General features: G+C 45.8%; 1 protein-coding gene across 1 annotated transcript in view; it reads right to left on the bottom strand.

Moving 5' to 3' along the window:
- The window catches only part of shisa9a (shisa family member 9a), a 39534-nt gene extending 22598 nt beyond the window's left edge, over positions 1-16936 (bottom strand). Inside the window, exons 1-2 of the mRNA XM_071905190.2 lie at positions 16422-16936; positions 15434-15540 (exon numbers count right to left, since the gene is read on the bottom strand). Coding sequence (XP_071761291.1) covers positions 15434-15540; positions 16422-16936 — 622 coding nt within the window. The remainder of the gene's footprint in view (positions 1-15433; positions 15541-16421) is intronic.

Genomic DNA, 16936 nt, shown 5'->3' with positions numbered 1-16936 from the left:
AACGCACTGGTCTTCACGCTAAGGTTCGAGCGATATGGGTTTTAGAAGGCCGATACTGATATTTTCGGGAATGAAACTGCTGATAGCTGATATTTTGCGCCGATATTCAATATCTTTAACCATTTCTATGCCCCAAAATGACGTATTTGCCCCAGAATTTTATTCTTGTCAGGGTGGAAAAGCCTCTGAAACAGCATTTAGACCATCATGGGACACTAAAACTCTCCACTGAAACCCAGATTAATGAAAGTCTTTTAGGGTAATTCAATGGTAGGGAAACTCTAGATACATTACTGCCTTTAAATGAAGAATTGATTTATGAGAAACATGATGAGAAACATTTACAGACTCTTTTTCTGTAGCTGTGCTCCATCATATCGGCAGCGGATGTCACTGACTAGCTGATATCCGATAACAAGTCAATACGGCCCGATATATCGATCTAACCCTACTTCACGCACACATTCAAGTCTCTTCTATTTATATCCACATGGAAACAATAACTTGATGTAATAATAGGGACACAGAACAATGCCTGGACCTCAACATGGACACCTAGCAATATCACACATCAAGAAAACAAATGGCAATAGGGTACAATAAACAGCATCTTCTCCATATATGGCAACTGCCAATAATTGCTGACGAAGAACAAAACCTTGCCAACAGCTTCGCCTTGTACCACCAACCAGGCTGCCATATGAACACTAATAGCCGACAACCATACCCAAACTGTGAGATTGAGGCCATAAGAGGCTGGTACCTTAGTAAGAAAGGCTTCCTCTAGGCCTTAGGTACTCCATTCCTGTCCTTGAGGTCCGGTGTCCTGCAAGTTTTTGTTCCTCCCCGACAGTTAATGAGCCACACCTGGTGTCAGATACAGACCATAAACCACCACAGAGGAAGAAAAACCTGCTGGACACTGGCCCTCGAGGACCGCAATTGATGACCCTTGCTCCGGCCTCTAGTCCCACCTACACACACACACACACATTTGTCTTCCTATACTTGCGAGTACCTTTCACTGACTACATTCATTCCCTAACCCTAACCTTAAGCCTTTCCACTACATACCAAGTCATAACCGTCACTCTGATTTAAATGTAATTCTTTTTTTTTTTTTTGATGATTTTTGGGGGACATTTTTGCCTTTATTTGATAATTCAAAGTAGAGATAGACAGGAAAGATTGGGAGAGAGAGGGGGATGACGTGACAGGTCCTGGGATTTGAACCTAGGACGTTGCGTTTACATGGTACACACTTTAGACTGAGCCACCAGGACGCCCTCCTAATCCTAATTCTAATCTTGATCCTAAACCAAATCCAAACCCTATACTAACCCCTTGAAGAAGTGAGGACAGGCAAAATATCCCCATTTTGTACAAAAATGTCCTCATTCTGAAGGTTTGTCATAAGGATAGAAGACAAGAACACACACACTCAAGCACATGCATGCATGCAGACACAGTCTCTCTCACGGTCATAATCTTTCACTTTCTTTCTTACTTGTGTTCTCTCTCTTGCACACACACACACACACACACACACACACACACACACACACACACACACACACTTCTCCACCCACCCCCTCATACTCATGTCTTTCCCAAATGAACTAAATCTAAACTGGTTAATTATGAGATTCATTGCTGTTAGCACCTGTTGGGTAATTAATGCCAATCACTGCCTTCTGGGGAAGAAAATTATCCGCCATAAAAACATGGTTTAGGTAGCATCTCTCTCTCTCTCTCTCTCTCTCTCTCTCTCGCTCTCTCGCTCTATCTTTCTTCCTCTGTTTCCTCCTTTCTTTCTCTCTCTCTTCCTTTCTCCCTCCTCTGCTTATTACCTCGATCAACCTGTGTGCCCTCCGCCTGCTGTTAGCAAATCATCCTGGAAAATAAATAAGCGGCTGGTAAACAAACGTTACAGTGACGGCCGTGGCTGTGGAGGATGAAGACGTGGTGGTATTCCCTCAAGGCGTGCAGGCGGGCAGACAGTGTTGGAGGCAGGATGTGGTAATGGAGAAACCTGAGATATTATCAGTCGGCAAATGTAATCAGAAGACAATAAATAATTTAGCGCTCAACTAATGCTGCGATGGTAATAGTGGTGCTGGCGAGGCTGGTGGTTGGCCGATCAGGCATCTGCTGGAGTTTCATGACTGTATGTTGATATTCAAACCAATAGTATTCCATAAAATTTTAAGATGCACATGTTGCAAATTTAATCAGAAGTCAGCCATTAGATATTAAAACTTTCACTCCGGGGTTGCGGGCTGCAGCTGGGATAGTAGCCAGCGAGGGATACTGTTGCTACTGTTTGATTTTCTCCTGAGTGTCAGTGTTGATACCTGTCTGGCAGCTTGCAGATGATGCAAACTGCAAACATGTGTGTAACCGAAGATACTGACTGTAATCCTCTTTCCAAACAGCGGCTTGTTTGATAGCTGCAATCCATACAATTGCTGGTAAATAGATATCATAAATACCAACAGTAAAGGAACATCAATAAATCATCACCACATTCATTTTGAGACATTAGTCTCTAATTACCGTAAACAAACAAGACTATCGCTGGGAAGATTGGCAGAGTCTACTGGCCTCTACACTGCAATTTTGCATTATGTGTGACCGAGTTGGATTTTTCCTGGATTGATTTATGGCACAGGCACAGAAGGAGATTCTTCCAGTGAAAACGGAGCTAAAGCTTTCAGTTTCCGGCAATGGAAGATGGTGAAAGGAGTGAAAGGCCGATGCAAAAATCACTTACAACATGTTTATCCTCTTCAGTAAAGACAAAGAGAAAACATTTAACTGAAAAAGCAACAGAAAACAATGGGGCTTATGGGAAATGTGGTCTTAATTTTGAGAAACACGAGCGCTAACAATACCACCGGCTTACCAATCATCTCGGCCATGGTCTCATTTATTTACAATAATTATATCAAGGCATCACAATTAATTCGACAATGATATATTGATTTTTAAAAATGCTATATGTAGCACCTTTAAAATGTTACTCAAGCTGAACGTATAGTGGCAACTGCTTGGAGCAAAGTCTGCCACTTCCTAAATCAGACGGAGCTGCATGGAGAATTCAGCCGCTGTAACTTTTCACCAACAAATTATAGACCAAAAAGTAGCTTGTTTTTCTCATCCACAAAAGAGCCTGGAATGGTGTGAGATGCATTGCAATTTAGCAAGGTGCCAGGAGATAGATATTGTGGGTCAGAGGAGGCAGCCATACATAAATCTAATCTGTTGCGCAGGCAGTGCTGCATGGAATGAATTATACATCATTTATGGCTGTTAACTGTTGATCTTAGGGCAATGTGTTTAGGGAGACTGGTAGAACAATACACACAATCAGAGAGAGGGAGAGGATGAAAGAGAGAGGGATGAGGGAGAGAGAGACAGAAGTATGTGATGGGCGGAAAGGTAGCGGGCGATGTATCGTATATAGGTGCAGATTAAAATCAATACAAACATATGGCTGGCCTAAATGACACAGGTTAGGCAAGATGAAATTCAATATGATGCTGAAATAACAAGGAGCAGACAGGCACACGGGCTCTAAGTGAAATGTTTGCACTCAAGGCCATGCATGCAAAATGTCACATCTACACACACACACACACACACACACACACACACACACACGAGCATGCATATGAACATACAGAGTAGGGTGGGGAGAAACCATACTTGGATGCGGGGAGAAACCATACTCAAGTGTGCGTACAAAAATGCCTGTACACACACGGTGCACTCACACACCGACATTCACGTGCACACACACACACACACACACACATCTGTCCTCCATGTATCAATCCATTGCCCTCTCATTGTGCTATCTGTCTATTAAGCACCAGCCAAAACTCCCTGAAGAAATCCCCAATCAATGATGCGTCATCCAGATGGCTCTCATCTCCTCCCAGTAAACTATGCAGGACCGATGCACCTGCTACATTCACACGTCAATATGTTCACACTTGACACATAACGGGCTTGCTGATGCTAAAGAGGAGGAGGAGGAGGAGGAGGAGGAGGAGGAGGAGGAGGAGGGGGTGGGGGGGGTATTGTACACAGAGGAGCCATTGACCACTTTAGGGCTAAATGAACGTCAAAGCATCGAAGCCACATCGCCACAACAGCGGAATACCGCCATTGTCCTCGGAGGCGAGAAGCAACAGGGGACTCTGGCTGAATCCCGTCTGCTGCGCGCCTTCTGAGCTCGGTACGCTGAGAGGGTTTCGAGATCGATGGTCTCGCTATAGATTTCCTCGCTCCGTCTTTCGTTGAACGGCCTCCTCTCGCTCTCGTCTTTTTTTTCGCAATCTTTCTTTTCTCATCTTTCTTCTTCTGCTTGCACTCTCTGTCTCATTCTCTTTCTCTCCCCTTCATTTCTCTCTCTCTCTCTCTCCGTGTACCACTACTCTCCGTCAGGCTCCGTATAGCAGAATGGAAAAAAAGGCACTTTCAAATCCCCTCTGCTTCCATTTCCCAAGATTCCTGGGGGGACAGATTCAATCGCTGCCTGCTGGTGAGGTTGACAGTGACATCTAAAGGTACCTCTCCCTCTGGATGCCTGTCTCTTATGTATCTCTACAATCCCTATTTCTCTACCCACTGCAGCACTCTATGCAATTTCTACCTCTCTATAGTGAAATAGTACTTTTCTTGTGTGATTGCAGATGGTTATCATTCGTACAAAGACGTCGTATGAGTTTAGGCTGCGGGTAGACACGCGAGGGAAGCATTAAGTCTGCATGCGCAAGTTCTACGAATGATAATAGAGCTAAATGAAAGGAGAATGCGTCATCACAGGCGCAGCTATATTAGGATATACATTGTTGGGCAGCAACCTAAATTAATGCGCTCTCTGATTTTCCAATAAGGTACGGCCCGTTGAGATTATGAAGCTCATTAAGTTGCTGTGTGCACGTACACAGACACAGTGCCATGCCGCTGCCTGTGATCCGGCCAAAAGATACTCAAATGGTGCATTTGCATATATGCATGAGACTAAACACAGCGGCCAATGAAAGGGCAGGGAAACGATCTAAATTTCCATAATAAGTCATCAGGTTCACTAAACCACCAAGTCTGCGCTTTTGGCAACAAAGAATATCCAAATAGATCCAGTATCAACATTGTGGTTTTGAAAGTGTTGATGTAAATAAATCTTACTTATTGATCCAGGGAGGATTGATAGCATACACGCATTTTTCAGCAGCCATCTGCTTTGCATTTACACGGTTACATACAGAACATTCACACTTTGGAGCTGCCCAGTACATCCTCAGTCTACTGCTCCAACTACTGCGGCCTCACTGCAGATATCGGAGGTTATGTGCCTTGCTCAAGGGCACATCGACTGTAACTGTAGACGAGGGGAAGAGTGTTTCTCATTCACTTTCCCCTAACAGCCAGACCGGCGACTTTCTGGTCACAAGCTTCTGTATCTCCTAGGCTACCAGCAGCTCCAATTCCTCATTTAGCAATTGACCTTTGTCAGATCGGACAATCAGTAGTGACTCTGCAGTTAAACATCTCATCATGACTTTAAACTTTTACAGGCAAGGATGGTTGAAAGTCTTCCTGATGATGTTATGTATTCAATAAGAGTCTTCTCCTTGACACTGCAGTGATTCTGCCTGTGTGATGCTTTCCCTTAAGATGGCAGGTTATATGTGGACGAAATACAGAAGGACAGCGGCTGACCTTTCCATGAGAGAAATCCCCCTGAAACAAAACACATTTCTGATCTCCTCCTCTAAATCCCCCAAGGAAGAGGATTTGTCTTTCAGCTGTAGACCATGACTGTGCTCAATACCAAGCCCACGGCACAAAACATATGTAAGACATACAGTACATCTAGGGCTGGGCAATACTGACAAAATCAAATATCACAGAGTGAATACCTTAATATCGATAATGTGATGTTATTTTGGGGATGAGTATTTGTGCTTTCATAAGATATTTACACACAAGAAAATTTCAAAAATTAGTAATGATCATTACTAATCAGTAATGTGTAATCAGTAATAAGTAATATGGATATGATGAGCAGGTAAAGCCAATCATTGTTCATTTTACTCAGCTAGAACAGGCTGATAAGTTCAGAAAATTGTGTCACTTTACTGTAACGAAGCCTTTAAGACCAGGAAGAAGTGATTTATATTATATCACAATATTGCGTCTCATATCACGATATGATAAATTATAAATTACATTATATGATATTTCGCCCAGCCCTACATACAGCCCTGCTTCTCACAAACAAATGGCTACAGACAGAGAAACACTTCTGCTTCTCTCTAGGGGAAAAATGGTGAAAAACTCAACTAGAACACAACAAAAACAACAACATCAGGAGTGAGTAGAAAGTAGAACAGCTTCCGTGACCAGATGCACAACTACTGGCTAAGAGAAACAGCAACAGCGAGAGTGGCCGGGAGCCGGGGGGAGGAGGAGGGGGGGGGGGGGGGGGGGATTGAGAGCAGGGCGATTGCAGCAATCAGAAGGGTGGAAAACAAAACTCCTTCTCTGTTTTTGTGAGTCGTTCCAGGCTGGTAGTTAGCAGGCAGGCAGGCGGGCGGGCGGGCGGGCAGCAGATCTGTCGGAGCGAGAGCCCAGCATCGTGACGCATTTCGCCCAGCCACATGTCCCCCATCCATGGGCCAGCGCCCAGCAGGAGAGGGTGGGTGGGGTGGGGGGGGGTGGGGGGGGGGGGGGGGGGGAGGCTGCTGTAAGCCTGTCCATGGGTTTGTGTGTTTCGGTGTTGGTGTGTGTCCATATGTGTGTGTGAGGACGGGAGGGGGAGCGGCGGGAACGCTGCCAACATGTCCTTACCTCCCCAAGGCAGGGTGGGGAGCGAGCCAGGCCATACTGAAGCCCGCAGGCAGAGAGGGAGAGAGAGGGAGAGAGAGGGAGACGGAGCTCGCTCGCTCAGGACCACCACCCTGAGTTGGGTGGATGTGTGTGTGTGTGTGTGTGAGGGGGGTTTGGGGGTGGGCTATCACAAATGTGCTCACAGCATGAGCTCTCCCTGCCTGTGACTTGACATCGCTGGTGGCGTCAGTCAACTAGCCAAGCAAATCTGCTGCCTGCCCCCAGGCCGCGTGAAACACGGGCCGGGAAAGGAGAGTGTGTGTGTGTGTGTATGACTGTGTGTGTGTATGTGTGGAGGGTGTGTACACGTGTGGGCGTCTTTTGGTAGCGCGTGTGTCCATATGCATGCGTATGCATGAGGGAGGGAAAGGAGAAAAGAGCCTTCAGTGCCTTGGGACACGGGGAGTGATCTGTTGCTTTGGCCGGTTCATCCAAAACAGACTGTTCTCTTTCAAAGCCAAGCCTCTCAGCACGCACACACACACACACACACACACACACACACACACACCGAGGGGAGACTGCCCAGCACACAGCTCCACTCCAACTCTGACAGAAGTCTGCTTTGACGCACTCTATAAGAGGAGAGTTTGCTCTGTGGATGCTATGGAACACAGCTGGAAATACTGTTGGGAAATGGCAAGACTACATACTGTTATTCTATGTAATACAGAAGATTAGGCCTCTATTTTCCCATTAGAAACAGTATGAAAGGGAAACTGTGTAACAATAGCTGCGGATTACAGAGGATTTCACACGGCATAACACAGCTACATGTTAGGAGGCCTAAATAGACTTATAATGCCACTATGAGATTTGGCTCGCTTCCCTGTATTTCTGACAGACAGTGAGGTTGTTATTGTTAAAAGGAACATTGCTATTTTCTCAAAAGCTCTTCTACTGCAATGAGGAATATATAAATATGCATGCAATGATCTTAAAACTTGAATACAGTGAGAATTACAAACCCTGGACTCTTAAATGTTTACGGTCTTCTTTTTTTGCAGATAATTTCCCCTTTTGGTGAGAATTTACATGACAGAAAATAATCCTAATATTTGCAAAAGGCTTAACTCATTAATTTGAATGGTCGATTAAGAAGAGTCAGTGTAGCAGTTAATTAGAAACCAGTGGTGATAACCACCTGTTCAAACATACAGATGGGAAGTCTGTCTACTTATCCCATGACTGCCTGGGAGTGCTGTATCATTACAGATAGTCAAATGTAAATGAGACTGAAATAGATGGAGATAGATGGATGTAATATTCCTCGTCCTGCTCAGGATTTGACTCAAGTGCACCACAGGTTATGCGGCTGACATACGCATGCACGCACACACACATGCATACGTTGGGAATGAGCACGCAGGCAAACACATGGGCTCGGACGCATGTGCACGCCCGCAAACACACACACACACACGCCCACAGACGTAATTACCTGTCAACCGCAAGATGTGACTTCCTGGGAGTAAATTAACTGATTAATATTCGTGAGGAGGGCGAGAGGAGGGAAGGCGTTCGGCTGATTAGAAGTTAAGATATTCACCGTCCCTATTGCTTCTTTTATTACAACACCGGAATGACAAGATGGAAAATTACACACTGGAAGAGATGGAAAACACTAAGGACATAGAAAGACAGGCAGAATACATTAGGCCGTTCCCTCCACCCATCAAAGTACTGTTTGATTTTTTTAATGCACGCTGAAGGTGGCGCTTGTTTCCATTTATATTACCTTTCACGAAGAAGCTGATGGAATAGGAAAATGCTGGGTAATAGGCGCTCAGTGCAGCTCAGGGACGTCTTCTACCACTTTAGGAGTCAATACTTTATAGAAGTTAAGGGAAAAATCTGCCCTTGGATATTCTCATACTGTTAGATATCGTCAGTTTGTGATGTTGAATGCTTTCCAGGAGTTATTTTGTGATGAAGTGTGGTCATTTACTTTTTTGTGCCAACTTGCCCTCAACCTTCCTCATCTACCTCTACTTAAGTTACTGATGTCCTACGTTTCCCAGAATGCATTTTGACAACCCCCAGTGAAGGGGCCTGGGCTTGTTACTTTCAATCAAAGGTCGGCATATGGCGTATGGGCAAATGAATATAGCTAGCTAGCCAACTAGTTTGTGGACACTGGGGTGTTTTCATAATCCACAGTTCTTACTCAACACATGTCTTGGCTGCATTGCATTCTGGTCTATTTCCTGCTCCTGTGGGTGGAGAAACTGGTCTCTCTCCTCTTCTCCGATGGATTTCTCCCTGTATGATTGTTGAACGTCTCTTGGTGCAAAATGGCGGCTCTAGAAAGAAGCCCTCGCTCTTTGATTCTGAGGGACTGACACCAAAACCTGACGTTTACCGCTGATGTTTTAGATCGCTGAAACATTTTCTCCTATCAAACTCCATCGTAGCTGCGCTGGAAATATTTCACCATGACGTCACGCCATCTACGCTTGGCCAGTTATTTCTTGGAATAGGAGAAATACATTACAAAACAACAAAATGGGCTCAGAAATGCAACGTACATCACCAGTAGCTGTTTTCAATGTTGGGGAGCAGTGAACTACATGTAATTAAACTAGTAGTTTAACTACATTTTGCAGTAGCTTGCTGGTAGTTCAACTACATTCATATTTGTATAGTGATTCAAGCAGTTAAATTACTTTTTTGCCATTTTTGTGTAGTTAACTACTGAAACTACAAACTACAAACAATTTTGGGCCATAAAAGGAAAGGAATGATTTTTGGCGGGTGGTGCAAAAATGTGCCATAGTATTAATAATTCTTACTTGGTTACTTTCTACTGTAATTATTGTGTACATTACTTTTTACTTATTGTGAGAATCTATGTTTAGAATTTATACTGCGGGAGCGAATGGGGAGTAAGCATTCCATTGTACTTGTTACACATGGCAATAAATGATTATTGCTATTTATTAACAAATGTTCAGAGAAGTTGTTGCATGCTATGTTAGAAGTTACCTGGCTAACTGAGTAATCCTGCTTGCTGCAACACCCCCACCTGGACTCTAGTTTCTGGAAGGCAGGTGTCTGACTGATGGACATTGTATACAAAACCAAAGCTGACATTCCTTCCACTTTACCATGAATAGTGGGGTATTTTAGTTTTTGGTTTATGTATGACCTATGAACAAGTGGGCACTTTTTGCAATAAACTCAATTGAGTGGCATTTTTTGCTGGCATGTGAGTTTTTTGTATTATATTTTGTTATAATTTCGTATCATGCTTTCAAAGTAGCGTCCCCAACACTGGCTGTTTTTGTCAGTGTTAGTTTTTTTTCCTTCAGTAGGTCCCAGGGATGAGGAAAAAGAACACGCCTTCTCATGTTTGCACAAATGCACTATATTCTCCATCTCCTTGACTTCTTCTGTTTCTCCTCTCTCCTTTTTTCAGTCTCCCTCCCCTCTCTTCCCACTCCTCGCTCCCGGTCCCCCCCACCCCCCTCAGGCAATGTTGACACCTCCCTGGCCGGCTTCCCTCTGTGTCTAAACTGAGCGGATGTCTGCAGTTGGTCGATGCTAGCCGGCTGCACGGCCCCAGAGCCCTAATAAACAGGAGTCTAATGGCATCCCCGGGCTGCCGAGGGGCCTCACATTAAGATAATTAGGCAGAGACAGGGTGCAGGAACGAGGCCCAGGAGGAGAGGAGGCGATGCTGCTGCTCTTTCTGAGCGTCTGAGCCTGTGACTTACTGTCTCTTTGCCTCCCTGCTTGTTGTAGCCCAATTTACTCCTTTAGTTTGGTTCAGTTGGGCAGGTGAGAACAATGCCATTCGAGCTTGGGTGGCACCAAATAGCTTGAAAATCCATGTCGGTCCTCTTCCAAGAGAACTGCGGTGTGGTTCATTAGGAGGGGGGATGTAACCAACTACAGACTAGGAAATAACCTCAAAACGCACGATTTGAGACGGACGTTGACATCTGATATCCAGCAGTTCCTCATGCTTGGAAAGCCTAGCAGAACAAAATGAAGTGAGGGCAAACCGCAGTCTCGACTGATGCTCATATTCAGCTATTTCTTCATGTGTTCTTAACTGATATGAACACCAGAGAAGAAGAGCGCAGACAAATCCATCATGTTTCGCTATCAGATTTGGTTTGACTCCCCTGCCAGCAAAATCTCTAACCTGGCAGGATGGCAGGTTACCAAAACTCAATAAACCCAATAAACAAGCTGCTTGTGCGTCCATGTAACTTTTGTTTACAAGCCCTGGTTTGCCTGTAATTGAACCTAAACGAACCAAATACAAAGACGCAACAAAATAAACTTTTCCACACTGGTTTGGACCAAGGAAAACAAACTGTAGGTGTGATGGGACCCTTGCTGTGGCTCCACTGGGCTGAAAGCCTGAAGACACCCTGAGGGACGAACCTCAGCTACAGCTGCTTTTCCTGCCTGTTTGAACCTGGAGATAGAAGCTGAGGTTCAAATGGAGGTAGGACTGAGTGAAGCCTCACAGATAACTACCTCCCAACGCTGTCATTTTCTGTTTGGCAGCCCGTCTCTGCTTGTTTCTGCGGTCTGTGCCTGGGTGTGCAGGTCGGCCCGCTCCTGCTCCTCCATCTGCCCTGACACTCTGCAATCAGACGTGACGCACCGAGGCTCCGATGACAGCTCACAAGACAAGGTCACACAGTCACCTAGTTTTAACGAAGGACATGCACAGCTCCTCTGGGACGACTGACAGGCGTGCATTACATGTACATGTATGCACACACGCAAATTTACACACTGCATGCACACAAGCCAGTACACACACACACACACACGCACAGACACAAGGCGGAGAAGCAGTATTCTGCAGACAAGGCCTTTTCTCATGCCGGTGCAATCTCAGAAGCAATTACCTATTAAAATTTCATCCTACCCATCTCTGGATGTTTAGGAAAAGATTATAACTGCTCAGGAGGTAATTAAGCCTGCAAACTAATACTGCTCCCCACCTAAAGCTCTTCAGCGCAATACGCAAAATGACACAATTACACAAAGAATTGAGAAGTACAATATTGGTCTGGAGGAAGTGTTCCTTGTAATAATTCCCAAGGATAACAGCTATTCGCCAATAAAATTTCATGAGTAACTTGAGCATGAGTAGATTATGCGGCAAGCGCAGTAACACCAAGATTAGCTGCTGTTTTGTCAATTAGACTTAAGAAACTCTCACGACCTCTGGTTCCTAGTGAGAAAGTGACGCTGAAACACCCTTAACTGAGTGAAAATGCCTCCAGATGTTGACTTTTCTTGGCGATCCATCCAAGACGAGAGCATAGCTTTGACTTTGCATCGCGCTTGAGTAGTGCTTTAATTTAACTTGTGTCAAAAGTCAAAGCCCTGTCCTTCGGACCGTTGAAAAAGGTCTGGGCGTTGCCACAGAGATCTTTTGACTCCTGACATTGCACTGATCCCTCTCTTTCTCTTTCCCTCTCTCAATTTCTCCCTCTCTCTCTCTCTCTCTCTCTCTCTCTCTCTCCATTCCTCCCTTCTTTGTGTCTTTGTGCTCTTTGATGCTGAAAGCGAAGAGACACAGGATTTTCAGCGCTTTAAGAATTCAAACAAAGTCTCCGGGTTTTGAGATGACATGAAAGTCTGCCAGCCGGCCTTGTTGGGGATAGGTGGGCCGGCTGGTTCGGGTTCACATAGCACCGAGGACTAAAGTGTCCATTTTTAATATGCAGCGGGGCGTAGGGGCCCCCCACTGGATATCCCATGGGGCCCCGACAGAACCGGCACAGATCTCAGGCCTTTTATATTTCTAATTGATATTGTGCGTCTCACTTGTTTTCCATGTGCAGTACATGTGATAACGATTAAGGGTTATCAACACACGGCAGCCCACACACTGGGAATACGGGCTTCGCTTGCTGTTCTGCTATGCCTCTGTTGACAAATGCATTGAATAAAGTGCTTGAGGGGAGAAGCATATAAATGATATAGCAGCAGTGGTTATCAGTGATTGCTTTACAGACAAATAGCGCTCTGTGACTGACGGTCGCACGAGGCCCAGAGGAATTTTCTCCTCCTATATAAGCCAGGAGAGACCTGTCACACCAGATTCATTGATGCGAGTAACAGGGCAATCTGGCCATAAGCTATAATCAATATGTGGTTTGCACTAAGAATAGATTGTCCAGCTGTACACCTGATCAAACTCTCCGTGTGGGTGTGTGTGCAGCGGCCCCTTTCACCTGAGCGCGCGTCTTTACATCGCAATCCCACTCTTCCTCTCCTCCCCCTTCCTCGTCCGTCCTTTGCATACACAGCAGCTCCCCTCCATGAAAAATCATCTTGCCCTTTTCACTCTATTTATCTTTCATTAATCACTTAAAACAAGAATAACATGTCCACATCCAGCAAATCCATATCTAATTCCTCTCCCCTCCCTTCCCCACCCAAACGTCCCTGTGATAAATCGTCTCCCTCGGCTGGGTGGAGGGACGCGCGAACCAATCAGGTGGCTGTCTGGGGAGGATCCCGCCAGATCACCGGGGTTAATAACATTCCACATGATTACCCACAAGCCCGGGGATTAGAGGGTTCGAGGGGGGGAGCGGGGGTTCCACATCGCAAATAATAATCGCTATTTCATAGCGGTGTCCTCCTGGCCGCTCAGGTGAGAGGCCTCCCCGCTATCTTGTCTCCTCCACAGTGAGGAACGAGAGGAAAAAAAAAGACAGACAGCGGACCCCAACACCTACTAAAAGTGATATTTATCTCTTTCCCTGGCAGCACTTTTGAGACTGGGACCCCCTCTGAAGCTAAACAAGACCGTTTTTTTTAATAAATGAGACCTTTTTCACTCGCTTTTCCATGAGATCCACTCTCATGACGGTGGCGATGGCGTCTGTGGGCGTAGTGCTTCATGCTGAATGGGGTTATGTCACCTTGTCCTTAGTCAGTATGGGAAGCTATTGTAGCATCCACCACTACATGCTTTCCTCTCTCTCTCACAATTAGAGGCAGTTATTCAACCCCCCACTGCAACACATTCATCTCAGCAAGCCATTTCATCTTGTGTTCAGTCTTAAAATCTGACTGAAAACAATGAAAACAATCTTGCCAGTGATGTCAGATAATTTCACTGCATTTTTTCTTACGTTTCACGAATTTTACTGAGATCATTTCACTTGATTCAAGAAAATTCTTGAGGCAGGAAATAACGGAATTGATCTCATCTCACTGGCAATTTTCTTCACTTTTTTTCCCCCTACACATAGGACTGTAAAACTCAATACCAGATCAAATGACTTCTTCAGATGGCTATTTTTTTTTTTTTTTTTTTTTTGCAGCGCACCAAAGAGACAAAATGCAATCTTTTTGATGTGGCGGGATTTCAGCTGCAGTCAGATGGAATCGTACAGGCTGCCATTCATGTATAGCTTGATAGTAACGCAGGAGATGAGGGAGAAACATTCTTCTGACAAGACGAGTGTCAGCTACACTCAGTCAGCCTCTCAAAATACATCTTTTCTAGTGGAGCTTAGATCTGCTGTTTGCTTTGTGTTATCATGCCATTTTTTGGAGGGGGGGTGGGGGGGGTAGGGGGTAAAACAAGCCATAAAAGAGGGAGGTGATGCAACCTTGGTGGAATCTGAACGCTTTGTACTGCTTGAGATGTTCAGTCCCCCCCCACCATCTACCCTCCCCAATGCATCAGTGCATGTGTGTTGGTATGTTCTTGTCTGTATGTGTTGGAGTGAGTGTGTGTGTGTGTGTCTGAGAGTGTTTGATCTTCTGTGTTAAAACACCAAGCTTACCAGAACTGTGGTACTGTAGCAGCCCACGGGACACAGCAGAAATAGATGGCTTTCATAGCTCTGTACTCTACACCCCCCCCCCCCTCCCTCCACACACACACACACACACACATACTCACTCCCCTCTCTCCCTCTGTCTCTCTCTCATTATATCATGTGGGCACGGACCAAAATAAAGCAGTGAATAACCGCTGGATTTTAAAAGCTCATCAAAAGCAGAAGGCAGATCTCCTCTTTCCCAACGCTTCGACGTTATGAAATGGACGGATATCTGGCCGGCGTGAGATAAAATAAAACCCAATTCTGCCATTTGAATCAAAACAGAGAAAACCCTGCAGGGAACGGCATGTTCTTCCGAGGCCCATATCTTTGAAGAGAAGACGGCTCATGGGTTTTTCTCTTATTTCTTCGCTGCGTAGCTGCCAGCAACCAGTAGCTGTATTCGCTCGGTTTAGATCAGTTTAGGCCAGTTTTGATGACTGACTTGATCCCCTTCCTTCTCACTCCTAACCAAACTTTACATCCTCATGGTGTAATTGGCTTTTAACTGAGCCGCCAAGCCTTCATGATCAGCATCACTCCAAATGGCTTCACCAGAGCCTCTTTCACCAACCTGGACACATTCAAACAGCTTTTAAATAAGCAGCTTTTTGCTGACACACACCACACCCACACTCCCATACACTGCTGTTAAGTTACACGCACAATTCACAACACGCAGTAATGAGCTGTCCAAAACTCCCAGAACAACTCACGCAGGTTTGTGGCCCTGGAAACATAGTGCTGCGAATGCATCCCGAGGGCCTCCTCCCCCCGATACTGCTCACCTGGACACCCGCCCTGCAGCACGCTGGCGACGGCCCTGCCGGAGAGGAGAGAGAGGGAGACTGAGAGAGAGGTGGTGGTGGTGGGGGGGGTGCAGACATGAGGAATTGTGCATAACATGGTTGATTTAATTATTCAGTTGGGCTGCGCCGCTGCACAGCATCTTTTCATTAAACTGTGTCTGGTCCAGCTAACTGGAAATATTTGGATTCCCTGATGAATGGGAGGATTTGGTTTCAGGTGTCTCGTTTTTTTGCTGCCATCATCGCAGATATATTCTGGCCTATTGCATTACGGAGCAAAAAAACCCACTATGAAGATGTATATTCTATGACAATCCACGCATTTCCAATATATGATGATCTCCAAACAGACGGAGGGGCAATAAAGCGCAATGCTGCCTCACTCAGTTTAGTGAAAGAAGCCGCCCCCGCCTGATGAGTGAAGTGTAGCCCACGTAATGTTATGCTATACCTCAAAGGATAAGCAGCCTGCTGTATAGACAGTGGAGTGGAGAGACCATGCAGCATCCACTCTGCACATAAAGCGCCGCTCTCATGACCCGAGAGGATGACATAAGTTGCTCGAGGATGTGGGTTTGAAACATGTTTAATGTGTTTGAAACAAGTTGTGGGTTTTATGATTTTCTGTTCTCCTGCGAGCCTCAGTTTATGTTTCCCCACTATACACTTCTGACGTGCACGGGGACAGATGAACAAAAGAACAGCACCTTGCGCGCTCCAGATCACTGCGTGCGTAGGCTACTACTGCAAGTCTGTTGTAAACAAGCGCACTGAGAGGAGAGGAACGGGCAGAGAGGAGGAGGAGGAGGATCAGGAGAGAGAGGGGGAGAGAGAGAGAGAGAGAGAGAGAGAGAGAGAGAGAGACTGAGACTGACTGACTGACTGACTGACTTACCTGGACATGTTCTCTCTCTGGGGCCGGTGCGCCTTTTCCAGCCCTAGCTTGGTGAAAATCCCCACAAGGGCCATGATGGCCACTACTCCACATATGATGTAGACGATTAAGTTCGTCTTGTCTTTGGTGCTGTCGTGCATCTTGTTCATTTTCTTGAAGGGAGTCTGCCCGGTCTTCATCCACACCGGGGTGTCATAATTTTTACAGGTGCTCTGATCCAGCCGCGAATGCTTGTAAGAGCAGCAGAAGCGGAAGCCACAGGTGCCGCAGCAGTACAGATAATTGCCCGTTTTGCAGATGAACGGCGGGTCCCACTGGCCCATCACGTCGTAGTAACCCCGGCATTTGTCCTCCGTGTGCGGGGTCTCGTCCGACACGCTCTCCTCCTCTCTGGAGCCGTTGGAGGTGGCGATCATGACGAATCCTCCGAGCAGTCCGGGCTCCCCGTCAGCCTTGCACACGAGAGCCATAACTTTGACCAACAAGTAGCCAAGGAGAAAGTATTTCCCTCTCAT

This window comes from Centroberyx gerrardi, chromosome 20, assembly GCF_048128805.1.
Source record: "Centroberyx gerrardi isolate f3 chromosome 20, fCenGer3.hap1.cur.20231027, whole genome shotgun sequence".
Taxonomy (NCBI): domain Eukaryota; kingdom Metazoa; phylum Chordata; class Actinopteri; order Beryciformes; family Berycidae; genus Centroberyx; species Centroberyx gerrardi.
The sequence above is the reverse complement of the archived record's forward strand: the minus strand, read 5'-3'. Positions and strand labels throughout refer to the sequence as shown.